Below are 25,525 nucleotides of genomic sequence, written 5' to 3' on the forward strand. Positions count from 1 at the left end.
TTCTTCAAGGCTCTGCGGTTTTCTTCCCACCTCCGAGATATACTTGTGGGTGGATTGGCTTCACTCTAGATGTGAATAAGTGTGTGAATGTGTGTGAGTGTGTCCTACGATGGACTGGTGTCCCATCCAGGATATATTCCTACCTGTTCCCAGGATAGAATCCGAACCAAGCGGTTACTGAGAGTGAGTGAGTGAAATTTGCAAAAAAAATCCTAAACAAATAGCCAGAGACCAGTAAAAAGTCTTTAGAGCCAAAGCAGACTTTTTGGCCATTTTTTGTTACTTATAATTTGTAATATCGAAGGAAGCAAGGGTGTGCAAACTTTATGTAAGCAGTAATCAGTCCTATAGAATACAGATTATTTTGATTATGATGAGTCCAACTGAGTGACTTTTTCTTTGGGCTGTAAAAACCTGACACCAGGGGAGAAAAAGTCTTATAAAACTAGCGTACTGAAAACATAAGCGATAAAAGAGTGCGCAGCATGGAGTGTGAGGGGCGGCTCCGTGTGCGTGTGTGTGTGTGTGTGAGAGAGAGAGAGAGTCATATAAAACCCAGGAGCGGAGCAGAGGCAGGGCTGCTACATTTGGAGTGCACACTTCAGAGTGAACAGACAGCCACTTTGAACTTATTGCAGTCCTTCCCCGTCTACACCGTGTCCTGTCCGCGCGCTCACCGGAATAACCACGTGATTAGTTTGCGACGTCACCTGAATCCCATCCCCAGACTGAAGGAATGTAACCGTTGCGCTGGTTATCCGGTACAGTCATGGTGTGAAATGGCTCTGGGAGTCCCGGTCCCGTCGCTCCTCGCTCACACTGGAAGCAGCTGAAGTTGCGGCTTGAGCGCGAGGATGGAGCACGCGGCAGATGTGAAGTGTAAGATGGTGGTGGTGGGGGACAGCGCGTGCGGCAAAACGGCCCTGCTCACCGTCTTCGCTAAAGACTGCTTCCCGGAGGTGTGTGTGTGTGTGTGTGGTTGGTTTGGAAATGAAAAGTTCTCATAAGTTTGTATGGAAGTCATTAGATCAACTTCTGTCTGTCTGTCTATCTATCCACTGTATCTCTATCTACTGTATCTATCTGTCTGTCTATCTGTCTGATCACTGTATCTCTATCTATCTATCTATCTATCTATCTATCTATCTATCTATCTATCTATCTATCTATCTATCTATCTGTATGTCTGATACACTATCTATCTATCTATCTATCTATCTATCTATCTGTCTGTCTGATACTGTATCTCTATCTATCTATCTATCTATCTGATCACTGTATATCTGTCTACTGTATCTATCTGTCTATCTGTCTGATCACTCTATCTATCTATCTATCTATCTATCTGTCTATCTGTCTGATCACTCTATCTATCTATCTATCTATCTATCTATCTGTCTATCTGTCTGATCACAGTATATCTGTCTACTGTATATATCTGTCTATCTGTCTGATCACTCTATCTATCTATCTATCTATCTGATCACTATCTATCTATCTGTCTGTCTATCCGTCTGATCACTGTATCTCTATCTACTGTATCTGTCTGCCTATCTGTCTGATCACTGTATCTCTATCTACTGTATCTGTCTGTCTATCTGTCTGATCATTATCTATCTATCTATCTATCTATCTATCTGATTACTATCCATCTCTCCATCTATCTATCTATCTATCTATCTATCTATCTGATCACTATCTATCTATCTATCTATCTATCTATCGACATTGTTAGATCTAAGACTTCTACACCGAAAGATCTGTTCGTTTTATTTTAACGCATTCTGATTTTTCTTGTTTTCATTTATTTGATTTGATGTCAGATGCAAACATGCCAATAATTATCTAGTTCATAATCAGCATAACCCAGGTTTTTCCCAGCCATAACACATGGATTGTGGTGGCACTGCATGGGGTCATATTCATACAATGTCACGTTAAAGACAATTTTAAAATGAGTCTTTCTTACACGTTAAAATTATAATCACAGAAATACCCGAAAAAAATTAGCTGTAATAGGTTATATTTCACAAATACAGCTTGCTATTTATACAAAGGTTTCATGTAACGCTTGCTTACATACATAAAGTGTCAGTGTGTACTTAGCATGTAAGGCAAATCATTTAGGTTGAAGGGGTTGAGCTGACAAGTTTGGGAACCCCAGCATAACACTATAGCAATATCAGCTAATTAATAACTGTATCAGTTGCATTACAAAAAGGACACTGCTATAAAATCTTAATTTTATGCTGAAAATTCTGCCATGGTTGTGTTTTTCCGAACAGAGCTACGTGCCGACCGTGTTTGAGAACTACACAGCCAGTTTTGAGATCGACTCTCTCCGAGTGGAGCTCAGCCTCTGGGACACATCTGGTAAGATGACTAGCTTCCACAGCAGTGCTTAGCTTTGGTTGCTGAAACAGGGTTTCCCAAAATATACAAAGAGCAATGTGAACTACTACAAAGTTTGTAGGAATTGTACTGTGAAATCAATTTCAGTGGATTATACTGTATATGAATGAATAGATGATAAAGAGATAGTTGCAGCTCTAGCTAGTTACGTCCATTACAATCGACTGTGTGGTGCTTATTTTATTTCTCTTAGGGTTTATCAAGATAGTTTAGATTCAACAACATTCGATTACGGTTTTAGTTGCAATAAACCGGTCATAATTTTTCAGTGGTTTTTTTTTTACAATGTAGTTCTCAGAGAGGCGTAGAGATCCCAGATAAGGGTGATGTTATTCCTCTGGAATGTTGGAAGCATTGAGCAAGGATGGGTTTGTCAAAAATTTATGAGAACATCATATTTCCCAGCAACCTCCACCCTGTTTCCATACGTTAAGCATATGTAGGAAATACGTCTCTGCGGACTTGAATAATTATATTTGTTGATTAAAACCAAACATGCCTTAGTCACGAGAATATAATTTGAACCGTGGGTACAGACATAAAACTTTATTTGAGGAAAACTCTACTAAGTGTTATTAGCTGAATATAAAGGAAGGAAGGTACTTACACTAGGTTGTGCCAAGTATGTAGTGTGTTAAGGTATTTTGAATTGGTGATGTGATTGGATAAATCACTATATCATAATGATCAAAGTTTTTATAGCCATTCTGTATAAACCTTCACTTCAGCTACTGAGTTTTTAAAGTTCATATTCTTCATATACCGTTGCAGTTAGGGCTGGGCGATAAAACGGTATCGGTATTTATCGGCGGTACACCTTTATCGGTAACGATAGAAAGAAACGTTCGATATAACGCTCGATAAAATGTAAAAAGTCATGAAGTTTGGTCACTCAAGCGTGCGCCGTCCCTGGATCATAAACAGCCTATCATATGCCTTGATAAAGGAGTGTGCTATGAGTGACAAGCAAACAGCCAATAACAAGTTGCGTATCTTTGGGGTTCGGTTACGCCATCGCCATGTGATATCAGAACACATGGGAAAATGAGTTCAGAGCCTGCCGAGGAGATTTTAGGTTTCTTTTCGTCTGACCAACATCAGAACACCGTTGTGTGTAAGTTTTACAAAAAAAAACCCTGTCCCGGCCAAGTACGGAGAAACAAGCTGCGAGAGACTTGTAGTGCACATGCGCAGCGCTTTGCACATGTATGGTATATTTGACTGAACAGCGGGCAAGGAAGAAATATGACATTTTGCCGCTTTTGGTGTTTTCTGTTAAAATGTTGGCTCTGGGGAGGACAGTGAGTGTCCTCAGAGCAGAAGCTTGACTCATCAGATGCGGACCTCAGCACAGTGTTATCCAGACGTGAGTGTTAAAGTGGAAGTTACTGTATATACGAGGCTAGGCTAACTATGCTAACAGGCTGAGAGCAAACCAGAGCACCATGAGTCACATTCTGTGCTATAATGCGATGTTGATCTCCCTCAAAGTTTGTCTTGATTGTTCTACATTTACACTTTTACATTGCACACATTTTGTAACATTTTATTAATTAGGTTCAAGAGTTTCTTTAACATGTGTTTATTTAAACTTCATATAAGAGAAGATATTTGTTTAAATTCTATTTTATTTTTGACTGATAAAACTAAAATTATTTGTTGTTTTCCTTAATGAAGTGGATAAATTAAAAATACAGTGGTTAAATTCAAACCTTTTATTTTCTACTGGTGTTTGTTTAAAAAAGATTCAAATTGTTCAATAATCAACAATACAGAATTATATGAAACATTATATCGTGATAAACTGTGTAGCTGAATCGCCCAGCCCTAGTTGCAATCATTTTCAAAATTATTCAACCCCCATTGAAAATCAGGTTTATTGTCAAAATGTACAGACTTTCAGCAGTTTGCAATGAACAGATCAAACAAAAACAATTGAAATAGTTCAACACAACGAATGCTTCAAGGGGTTTCCCCAAATTCAACTGAAAAAATGTAAACTTATAATCATTTCTCCAGTCTCAAAATTATTCAACCCCCTGAATAGAATCCCTCACAACAGCACAAATATGCAAAACAGGTGTTGTCTCAAGCACACCTGACACAACTAATCAAGGGCTTGGTATTAGTTGTACCAAGTATGCTTGAGTTGGAATACATGAAATACCTGAACTGGTTACTAGTGGAAAATACATGAAATACCTGGACGGGGCAGAAAAAGGAAGCTATCAACAGCTGCAACCAGATTTCTGAGTAGGCAGGTTGTGAAAAATCCTCGAGTGACTGCAAAAGACCTGCAGCAAGATTTGGTGGCAACAGACACTGAGGTTTCAGTGAGCACAGAAAGGCGTGTACTAAATGCAGATGGTTTCCATGCCAGAACTCCAACACGTTCACCGCTACTGACACAAAAGCACAAGAAAAGTCAGCACAAAATCATATAAATAAGCCACAGAAGTTTGGGGATTCTGTTCTGTGGAGCAATTAATCAAAACTGGAACTTTTCAGCACGATGGATCAGCGGTATGTCTGGAGGAAGAAGAATGAAGAAAGAACACTTTGTCCACAGGCAAGCTTGGTGGTGGCTCAGTGATGCTCTGGGGCTGCTTTCCATCCTCTGGCACTGGAAACCTGCAGCGTGTGGAAGGCAAGATGGCTTCATTGAAGTATCAGGAAATCCTAGGAGAAAACGTCATGCCATCTGTGAGGAAGCTGAAGCTTGAGCGTCGTTGGACCTTCCAACAGGACAATGATCCCAAGCATACCTCAAATTCCACCAAGGCTTGGTTGCAGAAGTCGTCCTGGAAGATTCTACAGGGCCATCACAGTCACCTGACTTGAACCCCATAGAAAATCTCTGGTGGGATTTGTAGAAGGCGGTTGCAGCATGCAAACCCAATAATATTACTGAACTGGAGGCCATTGCTCATAGAAATGGGCTAAGATTCCTCAGGAATGCTGCCAGAAGCTATGCATCTCATTTGCAGCAGGTCATAACAGTAAAAGTGTGCTCTACTAAGTACTAAAGATGCTTGCCATGAAGGAGTTGAATAATTTTGAAACTGGAGAAATCATTATAAGTTGAATTTCCGTTGAATTTGGGGAAACCACTTGAAGCATTCGTTGGGTTGAACTATTTCAATTGCTTTTGTTTGATTTGTTCATTGCAAACAACTGAAAGTCTGTAAATTTTGACAATAAACTTGATTTGCGATGGGGGTTGAATAATTTTGAATGCAACTGTATATCAGTTCACATTCCTGTAGTAAGACAGCATGCAGCATGTCATCAACATACATCAATTATTACGTACACTTAATTACTTAAATGCAAAAAAAATAAATAGAATGTCATTGTGTCAATGTCAAGGCCATTGTGTAGCATCTGTGCACACCTTAGTTCAAACATCCATTTCCCTATGTGGTGTACATTACACGTGCGTAAACAGACTTTCTCCAGCAACAGCATATCCATTTTAACATTCTCCTGAAATCAGGCAAGATCGTAAGTTCAAGGCCTGGAGGTGATTACCTCGCTGTTATTGAAGTGGCCCCAACAGCTGTGTGCCAGTCTCATCCACCCTGAATTAATGCTCAGAGGTCGGACCATGTGTGACCTCCAGCTGATTGCTGTTTCTCTGAAGTCCCCAATGGGGACTCCAATATGCAGTACTCAGGAAGTGAGATCAACCAGCGTACTAAGTCTCTGCCTTCTTTCATCCATGTGAGGTGATCCAGCCTTTATGAAGAATGTACATTACTCTAGGGTAATAAAACTCTAGTGGTGATTTGGACAAAACTTGTTTGGAAGTGTATGCTGCAATACGACATTTGGACCTTTTAGGTTGCGTTAGATTGGCCAGGAAATTCCAGGGGCGTCTACCAGCATATGAAGCCAGAAAATTAGTTGATTTAAAACAGCTGTTCATCGACTCAGACTTGTTATTAGAGCAACAACCTTTGCTTCAGTACAAAAAAAAAATCTATTAACTTTTTCTTGTATTAGGCTGCAAAAAAATTGACTCATAAATCAAAGTGCTGATGAACTGAACTCAAAGGTTTGCACTCATTTTGAGCCCTAACTAGCTTTCTAGAGCAGAGTCATCTCCCAGAATAGATAGATAACCCAGTTTACTGCGAGTGAAGCGGGTGTGCATATGCTCTCTCCATTTCTAATGGGATGGTGACTTGCAGAGGGAATCCCACAGTGAAAGTAAGGGAGCAGCGTGGAGAAACTGGATATTGAACATTCCAGGTGCTGGGCAGAAGTTGTTGATGTGTTATATGCTGTATAAATACAATACAAGAACAATGGTTCTGCCAGGCATCTCAGTTTCTCTCTACTTTGTCCCAAAGATCTTCCAAAACATTAACTGATAGAAGTATGTTTTGTGGCACACTGGTCCGATTTGTAAGCGTTCATAACATTTTACGCAAGTTGGAAGTGTGAATTCTTTTTTCCTCCCAATTTTGGACTTTCTCCCAGTTTCTACCAAATAGCTAACTCTCTCTATCACACCGCAGCTACCAACCAACACCCATGATTGGTTATTGTCACTCTGATTGACAAGTGAGAATGATCCCACCCTACCCACCCAGAAACCACGGCCAGTTTTACTCTCTTGGAAATTCTGGTCTTGAATTGCTAAGGCGTCAACAAGATTCAAAATCTCCTGACAAATGGCCAGCATGCAAATTCTTATGAATTACGGTAATCATGGTAATAATAAAACCATGCCTTTTTGGATGGTGAGATCCCCATCATAGGATAATAGTCTGGATTACTGGAAAACCATTTAAATATATGAGCTGTTATAACTTGCATGACGTTTGTGGAATGTTTCTGACATCTTAAAGACTTTCCCCACCCATTACACTAGATACAAAACTATTTGTTTCAGTTACAGACTGGCTCCTTTCAATATTCCCACTTTGTTTATGTCTGGGAAGTGAAGTCATAATTTGATATAGTTAAACAGACGTTCTATTGTTGACGTCTGTCTGTGGATCTATTTGTGTTATTTTCAGGTAGATGGAAATCAAATGTTTCAACAGGTCTTGTTTCAACAGGTCGGGGTAGTGGTTTTGGTCTAAAACAATGTGAATTTTATGTCATTGTATTGACTTCCTATAAAATATTGGCATGATGTCTAGCTGAGCTTCTGAAAAATCTTTTTAAAGTGTTACTCGTCACTATTCAGAGACACTCCTTAAAGGTTTAGTTTCCACATATTTGTACACTGACATGAACGTTTGTTGATAATCAAGTTTAGCTATTATGGTGGAACAGGAGTTCCTCGACTTTCGGAGTTAATGTGTCGTGTAATATTTTACATATGGACACCATAGACGTAAGGTTCTAGGATGTTTTTTTTCCCCTCAGAAAATAGTTATAAATGTGTTATTTTACACCAAAATGTTGCTTTATATATATATATATATATATATATATATATATATATATATATATATATATATATATATATATATATATAAGCTTAAAATGTTGTAGCTACTTTGACCTTATTCATTCATTCATCTTCAGTAACTAATCACAGGTCACGGTAAATCCAGAGCCTATCACATTATATAACCACATATAACCACCTATAACCACATTCATCAACATTTTTTGGTTTATTTTGAAATTTATCTCTTGTTTTTTATGCAATGGAAAACATACAGTATTTCACTGACAAAATGGTTTGATCATGAGTTCAGGTTTCTGTCTATGCGGAGTTTCACCATGTTCTCTCATTTCGTGTGGGTTTCCTTTGGATATCAGTAGGTGGAATGGCTATGGTGTAAATGACTGTGCCAGTGTTTGTTTCTATGGTGCCCTGTGATAGTCTGGCATCCCATCCAGGGCGGAGTACGACCTTGCACCCAGTGATCCAGGGACAGACACCATATCCACTGCAATCCTAATGATAAAGTGCTTACTAAAGATAAATGAACGAATATAAATACAGAGCCATGAACAAGGGGCTATTCTTTACATGCAGTGTAACACATAATCCAGAGCATACTTGTTTCATGCTCCAATCTTTCATATTCCCATCTGGCTGACTTGTGGACCACAACAAATATTAAGGATATTGGAAAGAGATAAAAATGGAAAGTATGTTATAGCCTAAGGGCCATATTCAAACTTGGAAAATGAAAACTGATAAAACAGATCTCATTTTAAGTACTTATTTTTTAAATGCATATATATATATATATATATATATATATATATATATATATATATATATATCCATTGTTTACTTCAAGGCTGAATTCACCCGAGTCAGGAGATCCGATGGGGTTGCAGTGTCTTAAGCAACAAATGCTACATGAACTACTGAACAACCAAACGCCTAAAAATCATAGCTGTAGACACAAAGAGTAAAAGGCAACAGTGAATGTTCTGGGACGGAGGAGTGCCATTACTCACTGTGTGTGCTGTATGGAAACAGGCAAACAATGCAGATCATTTATAATTGCATGGCAACATTTCATGGTCTCATGCTGATTTGCAGTTCATTCAGTGATGGAGTAACTTTTCCTCCCACCTTATTCACCATTCCTCAAGCCCACAGAAGACTTTCCTGCCCAGACTTTCCGCAAGAAATTTTCTTCTTGTACGTGGGTGGTTTTCCTTTATTATGAGGCACACTGAAGGTCCTTTGGTAGTTTTACTGTATTTTGGAACTGAAATTAACTCTTTGGTTTTGTCAAAGTACAGAAAAGCTGAACATTGAACTGAAGAGCACTTGTTAAAAGTAAAAACAAAAACAAGTAGATGTCCCATCAACCCACGCCTAATCTTTATATTGTTTAAACACTACAATTGTCAAATTAATTTGAAAAATAATAACAATAACAGATAGTGTATATGTACACGACAATTTATCACCAAATAAAATTTTTGAAAACATTCTGGATAAAATATGGTAAAAATCTTGAAATTAGACTATTTTGAACCCTAAAAGAACTTAACGATTGAGGATTTTCAAGGGAATCTCCTTCTTATTTTGTAGGATCACCATACTATGACAACGTGCGTCCACTCTCATACCCTGACGCAGATGCTGTGCTCATCTGTTTCGACATCAGCCGACCAGAAACCCTGGACAGTGTGCTCAGGAAGGTGGGTACAGTGTGGCATCACAGCCATAATTCAATTCATTTGTGGATTTGATTGTACGCAGTGAACTCTTCATGCCTCTGCTTAGTCAGAGCAGGACAGTAGCTTCTATTAACTTTCTCACAAGGCTGGGTTTTGTGTTATTGGGTCAAGTGGGTTTGTGAAAAACAGCCCAGACACTGGTGGTGAGGGGGGGTTGTTGTACCAAGTTGAAAGGGAATGCAATGTGTGGGAGGTCCAGCTATGCTTTGAAATCCTGTTCACACGTAAGGAAATAGAACCAGAGGACATGTTTACATTTGTACTGAGAGATTTTGTGTGGTCGAGAGCCGTGTGACCTTTGACCCGTGATGTCACTGAGACAGAACACGATGCCTGTGGAGTCAAGTGTAGGATAAGAAACAGAAGTTTATTCCTCTACAAAGGAGGTACTGCTTTAAATATATTTTTAAAGAGGGCACGTTCATATCAGTTCACCACCTCAAAACGACAATTTAAAGAGATAGGGACCCAGTACCCTTGTAAGAAGGAGCCTGGATTGCAGACTACACTTATATAGTTTAGTCTTGTATTTATAGTCAGAGGTTTTGGATAGGGCTTGGATTTAATGTTACTTCTTTGTATCTTAAAATAAGGCAAAACAATCCTAGTAAAACCAATGACTTCTTTGGATGATCTTTTAGGCAGCAAGCAAACAAGTTCTGTTTTGTTTTTGTATCTATATCAGACAGAACCAATGATTTATACATAAAGTTTACAGAAAGAAAGGAGTCTTAATGTGGCAGCAGCACAAAGTTCACGTCAAACTTCAGGACGGGGGAAAAAATGTGCTCGCAGTGACCTTGGCAGGGTCGTTGATGCCAGATGGGCAGTATTTCGTATTTCAGAAACGGCTTATCTCCAGGGATTTTCCCACACGACAGTCTACATAGTTTGCATAGAATGATGCGGAAAAACAAAAGGGCAGCAATTCTGAGGGTCTAAATGTCTTGTTGACGAGAGAGCTCAAGGGAAAATCGCCAGTCTGGTTCAAGCTGACAGGAAGACTACGGTAACCCGAATAACTACTGTGTATAACTGTGATGAACAGAAAAGCATCTCAGAATTTGGAACATTTTTTTTTATGGTGCCACTGAATGGACATGGTATCTGAAATAGTTTCTGGTTTTTCAAACGTAATGCCTAATAAATCTATCTTGCAGTTATGTCGTTTCTAGAAGTATATCACATTTACAATATTCCTGCCAGTTGTCATGGCAGTCTACATGTTCAGAGCCAATGTTCAGCTGGCTTACATGATTAATATGATGCAATTTAGAAGGAAACAAACGAGACACTCATTGTGTCATGCACATGGTAGTTGGATCATGGATGAACTCCACGGAACTCCAGAGATGAACGCCTAACCCGGGATTGGTCATTTCAGACACAGCGTACCCATGCGAGTTTATTCCAAGATGGATGAATTTGAGGAGCAGCAATCTTTCTGTAGTTGTGGATATTATCATAAAATTTTAATAGCGCCACCGGAAGTACTGGAGCACTCGTACACAATGACCAATATTAAACTGCAGGAAATATGCGAGTTATAAGCTTGCCAAGGTAGTTTTGTCTTTGCGCAACCCTCACAGGTAGGTTTATTTTGTCGTGTTTTATTAACACCAATTGTAAAGTTCATAGTCAGCTCCATGATTAGAGCTGAATGCATGCCAAATGTCAAGAAAATTATTAACATTTGAAGAAATGTTATATTTTTGTTGAGTTTAAAAAGCCAGGGCACTTTAGCTACTTTGCACCAAATGAGTACCAAATGACATTTGGCATTTTGATTCATACAGTAAACCAAAGCCATTTGGTATTAATGTATCAGTGGATGGATTGATGGCTTTTGTAGGAATATCATTAAAAGTATCTGTTGCACACATGATATCAGGTGATCGCTTGATCTTATGAGCACCTGAAAGTATGATAGATTTTTACCTTTAAAAAATTACACCGTGTTTTTTAGTGTCTCTGAGTTATTACTGTTCAGCTTTAAAAACACAAAGCTCACTGTTTATCATGTTTGAGACAAAAGGAATTTCCCAGTAAAAGTCCCTAAATCAACACACTCTGTGAAAGTGATGTGAAAGTGAAAGAGCCAGCAAAGAGTGCCATGACCCCATAATGTCCAATTCAGTTTCCTGCTGGATAATGCTGTGCAGAAAACATTCGAAAGCCAACTTTAGGAATGGTACAGACAGGCCATATGTGTTTTAAAAATAATATTGCAATTACACCAGGCAACAATGATATGATCTATGGTCTTTCTATAATAGCAGCGAGGTGTTCCTGGATCTGAGAAAGGGACATAATGTGTACCTTTTATTGGATTCCCAAAAATATTTGTACTTAAGCAATTAAAATATATATTAACAAGTCCTGCTGAAGCATGACCATTTCCATTTTCTACTAATTGTTTTGAATTTCTTTGCAGTGGAAGGGTGAGATTGAGGAATTCTGTCCCAACACGAAAATGCTCCTGGTTGGTTGCAAGTCAGACCTGCGTACAGACCTGGCGACCTTTGTGCAGCTTTCTAACGAGTTGCCATTGACCTACGATCAGGTAAAGAAAAAAAACAACCTTCAGAAATAATAGCGTGGCAATAATATAGATGTCGGTCCGTAAATTAGTCTCTCTCTCTCTCTCGCTCTCTCTCTCAGGGTTCAAACATGGCCAAGCAGATCTCAGCTCCTTACATTGAGTGTTCTGCACTGCAGTCAGAGAACAGCGTGAGAGACATTTTCCATGTGGCCGCTTTGGCCTGCGTCAACAAGAGCAACAAAAACGTAAAGCGTCACAAGTCTTCCCGAGCCACCAAGAGATCCTCGCACATGCCCGGTAGACCCGAGCATGATTCAATGTCGTGTCTGCACAAGAGCAAGGCTAAAACCTGTTCTGTCATGTGAAGAACCGAAGAACAGAAACTCTTTTATGCATTGGTATTTTACTTGGATTTGTTTCCAATCAGGATTGAAAATATAGACTTGGAAACTTTTTTTTTTGCACTTTATACAAATTCATAGACTCCTCCAACAAGGTTACACTATATACCGTAATTCCGAGGAGTGCCGCAGCACTGAGCTTGGAACCAGAGAGACCTGAATTAATGAAGTGTTCATTGCTGTGCCAGAACTTGATTTCCCTTTTAAATTTATGCAGCATGGAAATGGTGGATTCAGATACGTCGAGCAAACCTCAGTAGGAAAAAGGACCTTTTAGTAAGTCGTTAGAATTCCAATAGTCTGTATACAAAATGTCAAGGCAAGACTAGCACCTATATGCCCTGTTTTTATTTCAGTGAAATAAATTATGGATGTATCTTACTTTGCTTTAGTGAAACTAAACTCAAATGTGACCCTTGACCAAAGCAGAACTTGATGGATTGTGGTTTAGCCTTCTCAGAACTGAGGAATTTTGTAAATGAACATGAAGCAATAAATAAAGCTTAACCTCCTGTGTGTATAAAGTCTGTCCTCTCTATTATCCAACCTTCTGTCTAACCAAGATGCTTAAAATGAGCTCCAAAGGAGCAACTAGGAATAAATACAGGACCTAGTGAATCTATGGACTAATGTAGCATTTGTCAAACAGCTCAATTTGCTGCTAAATGAAAAACAGGCACCAATTTAGTCGCCCAATTTATAATGACAACCAAACACTATTAGATTAAAGTGAAAAATGATCATATCCATCATTCTCTGAATATGATCAAGACAATTAGCTTTACCCAAGGTAGACTGAGATGGTGATAAGGGCTTAAAAATTCCATTTAGTCAGTTGGGTGCCATGTTGGTGCAGTGCGTGCCCTGAGTTCTCCGTGTGTCTGCAGGGGTTTCCTCTAAATTCCCTGAATACATCGCACCTCACATTAAAGATGCTGGTAAGTAGATTGGTGACTGTAAATTGCCTCCAACCTTGAATGTGTGGGTATGACGCTCTATGATTAACTGGCGTCCCATCCAGAGTGTATTCCTGCCTCACGCCCATTGCTCCCAGGAAAGACTCCAGATCCATCGCAACCCTTTGCACTTTGCATTGTACAATAAAATACAACTGTTTAACTAAGTCCACGCTGCACATAAATATCTACTTTAACCAAACATGACCAATCGGTTGCCACATTGCTTACATTAACCTCTCGCTACCCTCTTAGCAAAAGTTTCAAACTGTTTCTGTACAAGTATGAAGTGTATTGGGTATTAATTTACTGTAGAATCACTCAGTTTCTCTGGTGTGGGTCTGAGCATGTAGTCATAAAACCTTTCACACACAGTGTCCACACTTATGGACAATTAATTTCAGGCAGTTTTTAGCACAATATAAGATGCAAAGCTCCTCCAAATCACTCACGAGCATTACTGTAAATTAAAATTGTTTTTACTCTGGTATACTGTATCTAAATAACAAATAAAAATGTCAAAATTGTGCCTGATTGTAATTGATGCTGTAGCTTTTCTGAAACTTTCTCTATTTTTTCAATTGAACCCTCTGAAATCAGCTATTTCATGAAACAGTCCTAAATTGTGTACAGTTTTCTGTGCTATATTTTAGACCTGAATGTGAACAGTTTTTGTTTATAAACACTCTTTTTTTCTTTTTTAAATTGCAAGTGTAATGACTATAGTCATTTTATTTTTTTTTACTCATTGATCCAGTGCCTATCATGGGAAAACTGGGAGTGAGGCAGGAATACACCCAGGATGAGACTCCGATCCCATTGCACCATACACAAACACACACAAACACAAACACACACAAACACACACACACACACACGCACGCACACACACACACACACACACACACACACACACACACACACACACACACACACACACACACACACACACACACACACACACAAACAAACACAGGGGCAATTTAACATAGCCAGTTCATTTATTAGCTTGATTGTTTACCAGTGGGAGGAAACTGGTGGAAACTACCTGGAGGAAACCCACATGGACATGGGAGAACATGTAAAAATCCACCCAGAGTTGGATCTACTTTTCAGTATCTACTTTTTCTTAAAGGTTGACACTTCTGGTGTTTAATACTATTTATTGCTATGTTGAATTTTAGTATGCTTTGATTAAAAACAATCAAATCAAAAATAATATTATTTTCAACGTTTAACCATCTATCCCAGTCTGTATTTTATTCTTTAAAAGCACAGTTGTCCAGCTTTCACGCCTTCTGTGAGAACAGTGATGTGTTGCATTGAGTTCCACTGTGTGGACAGTAATTGAACCTGCAGCGCTGTTTAATGTATCACTGCTTCCTCTCAAACCTCCCACTGACATTTTGGCAGGTTTCCTTTTCCCCTGCTTTTGTGTTGTCTGCCTCGACTGTGCTTATTCGAGCTCAAGTAAGAGATGAAGTGGCTTAAAATTGCTTCCTTATATGTGGTGATTGCTTTCCTGCCAGCTACAGTACAGCAAAAGTAATGACAGGAATAAATGTAGGACCTACACAATACAGGCAAATTGTTGTGTGTTTGGTAGGGATAACAGAAGGTTTACCATGAGAAATGTTGCATTACTCTGCCAAAGAAAAAAAAAAAGAAAAATAACATTGTATTATTTAGTGAATATTAATAGTGTATTTTTTCCTGAGACACCTCATAGGTTAGTGTTTCTTTTGAAACCTGTTAATTTGATCCATTTTGTACACTGACAATACAAATATAATCCCAATAAGTATCAGCTATTATGGCATTACATTTGGACTTGCTGAAACAGACAATAGGCCCATTTTCTATCGAGTAGTTGATGTTGTAACAGCAAAACACATTATACTTCATTTAGCTAATTGCGCCTTTGAGCAGGTTCACACTGTATCACCACTTATGTGATTTTAATCTTCCACTGCTACTTTTCATTTGAGATGCAATAAGAAAGATTATGTAACACAGAGCAGTTAATCAGCGTGAAGATTCGCCCACTGATTACAATTTAATTAATATTCTATATTCCTCATGGTGTTAGTGGACCCATGCCAGTAGAAATGGTGCTGCCACATTTAAAGATTCTGAACACGTGGCATGATAAGGATTTACTGTAGCCACTGAGCTCGATCTGCTGCCTCGCGGTGTTTTACTCTTCCCGGCAGCACTCATTAACATATCTCGCTGTGTTTGAGATGAGCTGATAAGCACTGGCAAATGAGCATTTCCATGTGCCACAACAGTGGTTCATTAGGTCCGAGTTATGCTTTTACAAGCTTGAGAGTCTGTTATTGGAGTTTTTCTAGTTTGTCACTTATATTTTCAGAATCTCTTTAGCAGCTCAAAAAAACATACAATATATAGCCAAGGTTTGTGGACACCTGACCCTTACATTCATGTCCTGTTTGAAAATCCCAATCTAGATTCAGTCCCCCTTTCCTGTAATAATAACCTCTGGGAAGGCTTTCCACTAGGCTTTGGAGTGTAGCTGTGGGAACATGTGTTCAACCACACTAGAGCTAGTGTGGTCAGACACTGATGTTGGGTGAGGAGGTCTGGAGTGCAGTCTGTGTTCCAGTTCATCCCAAAGGTGTTCAGTCGGGTTGAGGTCAGGGCTCTGCAGGACACTTGAGTTCTTCCACTCTAACCTTGGCAAACCGTGTCTTCACAGGAGCACTGTTATGCTGGAACAGGTTTGGGTCTGTTAGTTCAAGTGAAGGGAAATTGTAATGCTACAGCGTACAAAGACATTCTATACAATTGTGTGCTTCCAACTTTGGGGCAACAGTTTGCACGAATGGGTGTGATGTTCAGATGTCCTCATACTTTTGGTCATACAGTGTAATTAACATGGTTTGATTAGCTTTATATTTCATGACAGTATGGTTCCAGAGTAACTGCTTATGAACCTGATATGTTGATGTCTCCTACTGAAAACTTGAATGTTTGGAAGTTATAATGTCAATCCCATGACTCCACAATTCCTATGTTAAAAGTCTACCTAGCAGCTATTGTTCTGATTCTCTTAGCACATTTACATGCTTATATATATTCCCTGCTCTATGCTAGACATGCACTTTGTAAAGGTTGATATAATGATATAATCCACAAACTCAATATCTATCTATCTATCTATCTATCTATCTATCTATCTATCTATCTATCTATCTATCTATCTATCTATCTATCTATCTATCCACTGAATCTGTCTGTCTGTCTGTCTGTCTGTCTGTACTGCTTATTTTATGTTCTGCTGAAAAACACCTCTGTATGGGATTGTATTTGCTTCTGGTCACTGCCATGTTTTGTCCTCTCCCTCTCCTTCCTTTTATAACCCAGACATTAGACCAGAGACCTTGAACCTGAAATATGTCTGTTGATTACCAGTGGTCAGTACATCCTTCAACAGGTTTTAGATTATAGTTACAGTTACATTTATATAGTGCTTTTCTAGACACTCAAAGTGCTTTACATAGTACCACCAATAATGTGTAGCATCGACCTGGCAGCCATAGTGCTCTAGAACGCCCACCACACACCAGCTATTAGTGGAGAGGAGAGAGTGATGTAGCCAATTCAGGGATCTGGATTATTAGGAGTCCATGTGGGAATTTCACCCCTACTCTTTTATCATAAGTGTCCTGGGATTTTTAATAACCACAGGACCTTGGTTTAAGGTCTCAACAAAACGTGCTGTTTTTACAGTATAGTGTCCCCATCACTATACTGGGACTTTAGGCCCCACACAGACCACAGGGTGAGCACCCCCTGCTGGTCTCCCTAATACCACTTCCAGCAGCAACCTTAGTTCCCTTTCAAAGGGAACTCCACACTGCATTTAGCATAACACTATGGGGAGCACCCTTGCACACGACCGGCATTTGAAGCTTGTGTAAAATCATGCCTATTTATAGGCCTGCCGTGATCAGGTGACATGGCAATTAAGCGTGTCGCGTGATATATATATATATGGCACCTGTGAACCGCACCGTCAGCCTTATTATCTTCAGCGAGACTGCATGTCGGTTGTTTGTGCAAAGAAACAAAAAGATGCCTCATTTTCTCTCTATCTTTTCTCAAAATCTCTGGACTTTTCTATCCCTTTAAAAAAAGAGAAGAAAAAAATGAGCGAGACAGAAAAGTATAAGTGAGAGAAATCAGCAAGTGTGTTACGCTTTGCTCCCGTTTCATCACGGGGAGTAGTGCACACTTTCTGTGTGAAGTGTCTAGAACGATGAGCCAGAACGATGTGTTAAAAATTGAGAGCAGCATATAAAGAGCTGCTTGAAGTGATTACTAAGGCTGGATGAGCCTTTTCTCCCCAGTGAAAGTAAATCCCTCATACTGCAGAAAACTCCCCTTTCTTCCAGAAGTGCATAACAAAATATCAGGCTTCTGGGGGAAAACCATGCATAAGCTGTATTTATAACCCCACAATGTCGGATTATTCGGCCATTTTTGGGAATGAATGGCATGGCTATTTAGCTATGCTGAAGGTGGAGGAGGCACTTGCGAGCTACCTCTCTCCATCGACGGCAGGTAATTTAGGGGGGCCGGCTTTGCCATCCAAGCCACCGTGTAAGGCCACAGTGGCATTGGTGGGCAAGGCCTTTGCAGTAGTAGTCTTGCTTGTGGGTCACTACAGACAATGACAGTGTTGCAGGCCTACCAAGCAGACCTGCTGAGTGAGGTCGACATATAGCGGCATTCAGCCAGTTCCTTCCCTGTTGTGTCTACTTCACCCCGCCAACCCCTGCAGACAGCCACGGGAACAGTCCCGTTGCGGCATGCTACTAGGCCAGATCTGAGAATTTTCATAAAGGCCAAGCAGACAAAGAGTAGCATGTCCTGAGGGGCCGTGGAGGGACGAATCAGGGGACATGAGGTTGTTAGGGCAGTTAGCCCCCAGTGCTACTGTAGGGCCTCCCCTAGCCAAAGCTGTCCCAAGTTTTCAGTTTTCTCTGTTCAGCTAGCTGTCACCGGGCAATGAAAATCTGATGCTTTCCCTCCAGTAGAATGTGGAATAGTTAATGTCACTAAAAGACCGTCTGGCAGTGTGGAAACTACTGCCAAATGTGTCTCCATGGTTTCTGTCTACCATAGAAAAGGGTTACCGGGTCCAGTTTAGAGCGCGACCCCAAACCGCCCCGGTTCAGAGGTGTACTCATCACAGTAGTCAGCACAGACCAGGGCCCAACGTTAGCACAGGAAGTAAGATCCCTCTTGGACAAAGGGGCCATAGAACATATACCCCGTTCCCTGATGGCGGGAGGTTTTTACAGCCATTATTTCCTGGTCCGCAAAAAATAGAGGAGTATGCGGGCAATTTTAGATCTGCGTCATCTGAACCATATTCTTCGGACATACAGGTTCAAGATGCTGACGCCCAAACTTATTGTTCCACAGATTCAGTTTGAGGACTGGTTTGTGACGATAGATCTAAAAGTTGCATATTTCCACATAGAAATATCGCTAGCTTTATCCGCTCGCACCTTCACAATGTGCATGGATGTCATCCTGGCTCCATTGTGACTCCAGGGCATCCGTGTACTAAACTACCTGGATGACAGGTTAATTCTAGCACAATCCAGAGAACTGGCAGTTCAACATCAAGATGTTGTACTCGCCCACATGAAGAGCTTGGGGCTCAGGTTGGACCTCAGAAAAGTATGCTTTCTCCAGTGCAGTGGACAGCTTTTCTAGGGGTTATAAGGATAAGGGCGTTTCTATCCCCAACATGCAATGATAAGGGCATTTCTATCCCCAACATGCGTAGTGTCAATCCTATCAACATTGAGCAAGATAAAGCTGGATCTTGGCATCCCCTCCAGTCTCTATGGGAGACTATTGGAGCTTATGGCAGCAGCAGCCAATGTCATACCATTGGGCCTATTGCACAGGAGACCATTTCAGTTGTGGCTGAGAAGTTAGGGGTTTCGTCCAAGGATGAAACCTCTGAGAGTAATCAGTGTCACACAGCGATGCCTATGTGCTCTGAATATTTGAGTGTATTCGGTTTCTAGCCTTGGGTCAAACTCTAGGGGTGTCTCCGCAGCACGAGATGATAATGACAGACACCTCTTTCATGGGCTGGAGTGCGGTCTTAGACAGCTGTCCAGCTCACGGTCTCTGGAGTGGCCCTCACCTGGAGCGGCACATAAATTGCCTAGAAATGTGGGCCATATTTCTAGCACTGAAATTCTTTCTTCCTCACTTGAGAGGTCACCATGTGTTTACAGACAACACTGTGGTGGTCTCATATATTGACCACCAGGGAGGATTATTCAGGTAGGCCCCTGTTTAGGCAGGCACAACTAATTCTTCTCTGGGCGGAGGGAAAGTTTGTCAGTGAGTGCAATGTAATTGGCAATTGGAATATGGGGCCAGACATCCTGTTGAGGTAGGGGCTGATGCCCAGGGATTGGTGGCTCCATCCACAAGTGGTGGAGTCCATATGGTGGAGGTTTGGCCAAACAGAACTGCATGTGTTCTCCTCCGAGGAGACAACACACTGCCCGCTGTGGTTCGCACTCCCTCCTCCTGCACAATTATGGCTGGACGCCATGGTGCACATGTGGCCGAGGTCAAATCTACAACAGTTTTTCCCCGATCGCTCTGCTCTCACAAGTTCTAGCAAGAGTCCGCCAAGACAGTCTACATCTGCTGCTAGTAGCGCCTTATTAGCTAGCTCAAATATGGTTCTCAGAGATAATATCCCTGCTAGATGCCACTCCTTGGGAGATTCCCATCTGCAGGGCTCCACTTTAGACCCAGTGAACTGTGCAATAGCTACAGTCCTGGAGTTCTTACAAGGACATTTCTCAGCGGGGTGGGCTCCTTCTACAATCATTGGCCAGCCATGCCCCTGTTGATCGAGCCTCTGTGGGGCAACATCCTCTAACTTCGAGGTTTATGAGTGGTGTCAGGCAGCTGAGGCCCATCTGCAGGCCACGCATACCGTCCTTGGACCTTTCTGTGGTCCTGGAAGGTATGTCAGGTGCCCCATTTGAGCCTTTAGCATGGATCTACTGTCTCAAGCATGTCTGACCGGCATCTGATGCTTGTGTAAAATCATGCCTATTTATAGGCCCGCCGTAATCAGATGACGTGGCAATTAAGCGCATCGCGTGATATATATATATATATATATATATATATATATATATATATATATATATATATATATATATATGGCACCTGTGAACCGTACCGTCAGCCTCTATTATCTGAAGCGAAGACGCAATTCCCAGGTCTACCCCGGTATGACAAAGCTACACAACATCTCATTCCCTTCTCAGGGAACAGGGTTACATGCGTAAATCAAGACGTTTTCCCCAGGAAGAGTCCCATCCAGGTACTGGCCAGGCTCACCCCTGCTTACTTTCAGTGGGATACCAGGCAAGAACTGCAGGTAAATATGGCTCTGGCATCGAAACATGCTTGCCTTACGTTTGTGTAGTTCCATACTGGTTTTATGTCAATACTACACCTTAAAATGCAAATAAAGCACAATTGCTAGTTGGAAACACTTAAAAAGCATTTATTTCATTGTATTTCGGTCAAAAATGGGTCAAAATGCCAACAGAGCACCACTTGGCAAAAAGTCGATGCTAACCTGTCCATTTATTGAGTGATATGTAAGTTGATATTTTTTATATATATTATTTTTTCAACTTTACTTTCATATATAGTGTATCATGGTTATGGTTTGTGACCCTCTACTTTCCATATCCATGCTTTTACTGTATTGACAGAGATGTAATTTAAGTAAATGCATAGGGAAACATCTCTCAAATTTTTTTTCCAGTTCTCAATACCTCTGAATCACTGGCTGGCAATGAGATGTTCAGTATAATGGTGCAAATTCTTTTGAGGATAAATTGCTATATAAAAGTAACTTTTAAGAGAGAAACTCCCCTGCCTGAAAAACATTTAATAGTCAACGTAATTTCCCTAGCGAATTTCTGGATTACAACAACATGAATTTTATTCTGAGAATCGCTCACAGATATATTTTACCAATCAAGCCATCGTGTACTCTACTCCTCTGACAGTGTTCATGATGTTTCAGCAGAGACCTCTCTGGCTGAGTGGCTAATTAGAGCTGTGAACATTTTCTTCTTCAGTTTGGGGAAACTGAGTTTAACAAACCCCTCAGGAGTTTCACACATACTTACAAACAGACTCTTGCTCAATAGTCATAACAGTGTTCTGGTACTGATAGCCTTAATGTTAGTCACATCTCAGTGTTGGTGTAATCTCCTTATATGGTTTCTGATTCTCACTAATTCTTTAGCTATTAATGTTCTGTACGAAAGGAAAGGAACAAGCTTAACCCGCCAAGCTACCTGCAACAGCAATAGAAAGGAGGACAGTTTGGAAAAGTACACAGTCAACTGGGGAATTTTTGACCCTCATAATGATGTCTTCAGGCAGTCAGATTATATTTAGAGTATGTGTGTATGTGTGTCTGCTGAAGGGCAAATACAACACTTCATATCCTATCTCTAAAGCCTCCTCTGCCTTTGTGAAATATTAGGCATGTATCAACACGTTCATCAATTACATACAAAATGTGAGTTCATTTTCAGTTCATGTACAGTGGGGGAAATAAGTATTGAATGCATTAACATTTTTTTCAGTAATCATTATTAACTCAAGACATCATTATTAACTCAAGAAATCAGGAAATATAAAGAATTCACAACATTAAAGTCCATTAACAAAGTTATGTGTAATAAAGTGGAATGACATATCAAAAAAGTAATGAACATGCTAAGAAAAAGCAGTTCTCCAAGGCAAGGTAAGGCGATGAACCAGCTGAAATCCGTAAGTAGTTATAAAGTAATCATACCCCTTATCTGTGCAAATTAATGTCATCTGGGTTAGTAAATGAATGGTCTATAAAAGGCTTTTTTGTTACCAAAGTGTCAGAGAAGAAACATCTCATGATGACTAAAAGCAAAGAGCTCTCCCAAGACCTTTGCTACCTTATTGTTACGAAACATATTGATGGAATCGGATACAGATGCATTTCAAAACTTCTGAATCCTCCAGTAAGCATCACTGGGGCCATTATCCGGAAGTGGAATCAACATCACTCCATCATCAACCAGCCACGCACAGGAGCTCCTGACCAGGGAGTCAGAAAAATAGTCAGAACAGTAGCCCAAGAGCCAAGGACCACTCGGAAAGAGCTCCAGGAACACTTGGAGGAAGCAGGTACCATCGTCACAGAGAAAACAACTGGCAATGCACTCCACCGCCATGGCCTCTCTGCACGCTCACCCCACAAGACTCCATTACTAAAGAAAAGACATGTCGAAGCTTGTTTAAAGTTTGTTACAATTCATTTGGACAAGCCTATGTAATACTGAGAGAATGTAGTCTGGTCAGACGAGAGCAAAATTTTACTTTTTGGCTGTCATACTACACACCATGTTTGGAGAAGAAATGGCACTACACATCATCCTAAAAACACTATACCAACAGTGAAGTTTGGAGGTGGAAGCGTCATGGTGTGGGGCAGTTTATCATCACATGGTACTGGCAGACTTCATATAATTGAAGGAACGATAAATGTAAACCTTTACCGTTAGATTCTTGAGAAGAATCTGCTGCCATCCACCAGGATGATGAAGATGAGATGTGGGTGGACCTTCCAGCAGGATAACGATCCAACGCATACAGCAAAGGAAACTCGCAACTGGTTTCAGAGAAAAAAAAACAAGGTGTTAGAATGGCCCAGTCAATCACCTGACTTGAATCCAATTGAACTAGATTTAAAGGCAATATATTTAGAAGAATGGGGCAAAATCATACCTGAATACTGCGGCCCATTAATTTCTTCATACAGGAAGCGTTTTGAAGCTGTCATTACAAATAAAGGCTTCTCCACTGAGTTTTAAATCAATTTCAGTTAGCGTGTGCAATACTTTTTTCCTGTGTCATTCGACTTTATTACACATAATTTTATTTATGGACTTTAATGTTTGGATTTCTTTATATGTCTGGAAAACCTGGTGAACATTTAATGTGAATAGCCTCATTGGAAATATATTTACTGAAAAAAATGTTGAAGCATTCAATACTTATTTCCCCCCACTGTATGTAGGCACCTTTGCTGTATTATAGCACTAACATGTGCCAGGTTAATTTATAGCTTATGTGGTATGGGAAAGTAATGTAAACTATATATATATATATATATATATATATATATATATATATATATATATATATATATATATATATATATATATATATAATGTGAACCTCAAATGCTTTAGGCAAGGCAATGCTTGCTCTCCATCTTCATGCTTGACCTCACTTAGGTGAAGCTCATCATCCATTCAGCCCCACACCCTCCTCCTATGCTTTCTTTCCTAGTGTCGAAAAATGCCAGTGAGTCCCTCAGGACATCCCAAAGCAAACCGTCCCCAGACAGACCCACCATCACCACCCTGAAGGTCAGGTTACCACTCCTTATCTCATTACCAGCTGAGCCTCTACACACCAAAGCCATTCGTACTGATTCTGTACCCAAGGCATTATTGTAACCATCACATAAGATGGTTATCATGTTCACAGACCACAAGTTGATTTTCTTCCAACACCTTTGCAATGGCAGATAAATCTGCCCATGATAGCTGCCTCAGGGATGATGGGCAACAGTGACCTGTGTGTCTGACCTCTTCTCCTGCATAATTCAGTCGGTAATGAAGTACAGAGCAAACATTATTAACAAAGAGAAAGAGTGTGTGCTCAGACTGCTGCCTAGAGTGACCTCTCCATCTAGCACATTTACAATGGACTGAGATTGAAATCTACATTTTTTTTGTGTTTTGCTGTTGACCATGCACTGATGTTTGATTTAGATTAAATGCAGACTTTCATCCTTTCTACAATATACCTTTGTATTGATTAAAATTTAACTGTCTGCAGACCCTCGAGTAATGATTTTCTTTGTTTGTTTTTGTTTTAGGCTACAACCCCCCCCCCCCCCCCCCATCCTCCACTACAGGATGAGGGAAAGAATAAAATCAAATCCAGCCCACAGCAAAGACCCTAGCACATTTTAAGGTAGCCATGTTTTTTCTTTTTCTGATGGTGCCTTTGCTCCATAAAACACTCTATTCTCTGTTCCACATAATACATAATCCTCCAGAACCTAATAAGTGTTATTAATTAAATACTGTGATTGAGGTTCAGTACATGCTCTTGGTGAGATATTGGCCCATTTGTATTTCTTCTCATAATCATCAATCACACATCTTTCTCTCTCTCTCTCTCGCTCTCTCTCTCTCTCTCTCTCTCTCTCTCTCTCTCTCTCTCTCTCTCTCTCTCTCTCTCTCTCTCCTGATGCTATGCAGTGCCCTGCTGAGAACCATTACAGCTTATAGCCCTGAGGGTGCAGGCCGTCGCGTCAGCAGCAGACACAATTCAGACCTCAATTATCTTCAGATCCATCTTTGTCGCTGACAATTTTATGTGCACATCGGTAATTGTGAAGAAATTAATGCAATGGAGAGCTTGGGGAAAGGACGGGCAGTGCAGATCATTTTGAATTCACCTGCACCTGCAATAATTCTCATTCTACGGAGAAAGTACAGTGGTGAGTCTTTCTTTGTAGGTCCGCTCCTGGTAGTCTGCACATTCATTGTTGCATCCTGTGTGAGTGAGTATTAAAGTACTTTCAAGGACTCTCTTTACCTAAAATGTTTTAACCATTTATGTGACAATCTGGGGAAAAAACTTTAACTGGACTCAGGAATCAGGTAAAAATAACAAAAAATCGAGTTTTTGGGGTTTAACTGCCAATAGTATACTTTGACATATCTATTTTAAGAAAACATTCATATATTTTACCTAAGCAACTTGGAAATGTTTTTATATGGATTAATTTTTAACTGTCAAAATTTCCCCCTCTCAGGGCGTGGCACACTCCCCAGCAAACGTTGCTCCCTTTTGTTTTGTTTTGTTTACATTTACAT

The 25,525-nt window shown here is 40.2% G+C and overlaps 1 protein-coding gene across 1 annotated transcript; it reads left to right on the forward strand.

Moving 5' to 3' along the window:
- The first annotated feature begins 557 nt into the window (after positions 1–557).
- On the forward strand, positions 558–13,040 carry rnd3b (Rho family GTPase 3b). The gene is made up of 5 exons (XM_017470800.3): positions 558–959; positions 2,286–2,373; positions 9,437–9,546; positions 12,020–12,148; positions 12,247–13,040. Exons 1-5 carry the CDS (start codon positions 855–857, stop codon positions 12,490–12,492), a joined length of 678 nt encoding a protein of 225 aa, XP_017326289.1. The 5' UTR covers positions 558–854; the 3' UTR covers positions 12,493–13,040.
- The last annotated feature ends 12,485 nt before the right edge of the window (positions 13,041–25,525 follow it).

Source organism: Ictalurus punctatus, chromosome 6 (assembly GCF_001660625.3).
Source record: "Ictalurus punctatus breed USDA103 chromosome 6, Coco_2.0, whole genome shotgun sequence".
Taxonomy (NCBI): domain Eukaryota; kingdom Metazoa; phylum Chordata; class Actinopteri; order Siluriformes; family Ictaluridae; genus Ictalurus; species Ictalurus punctatus.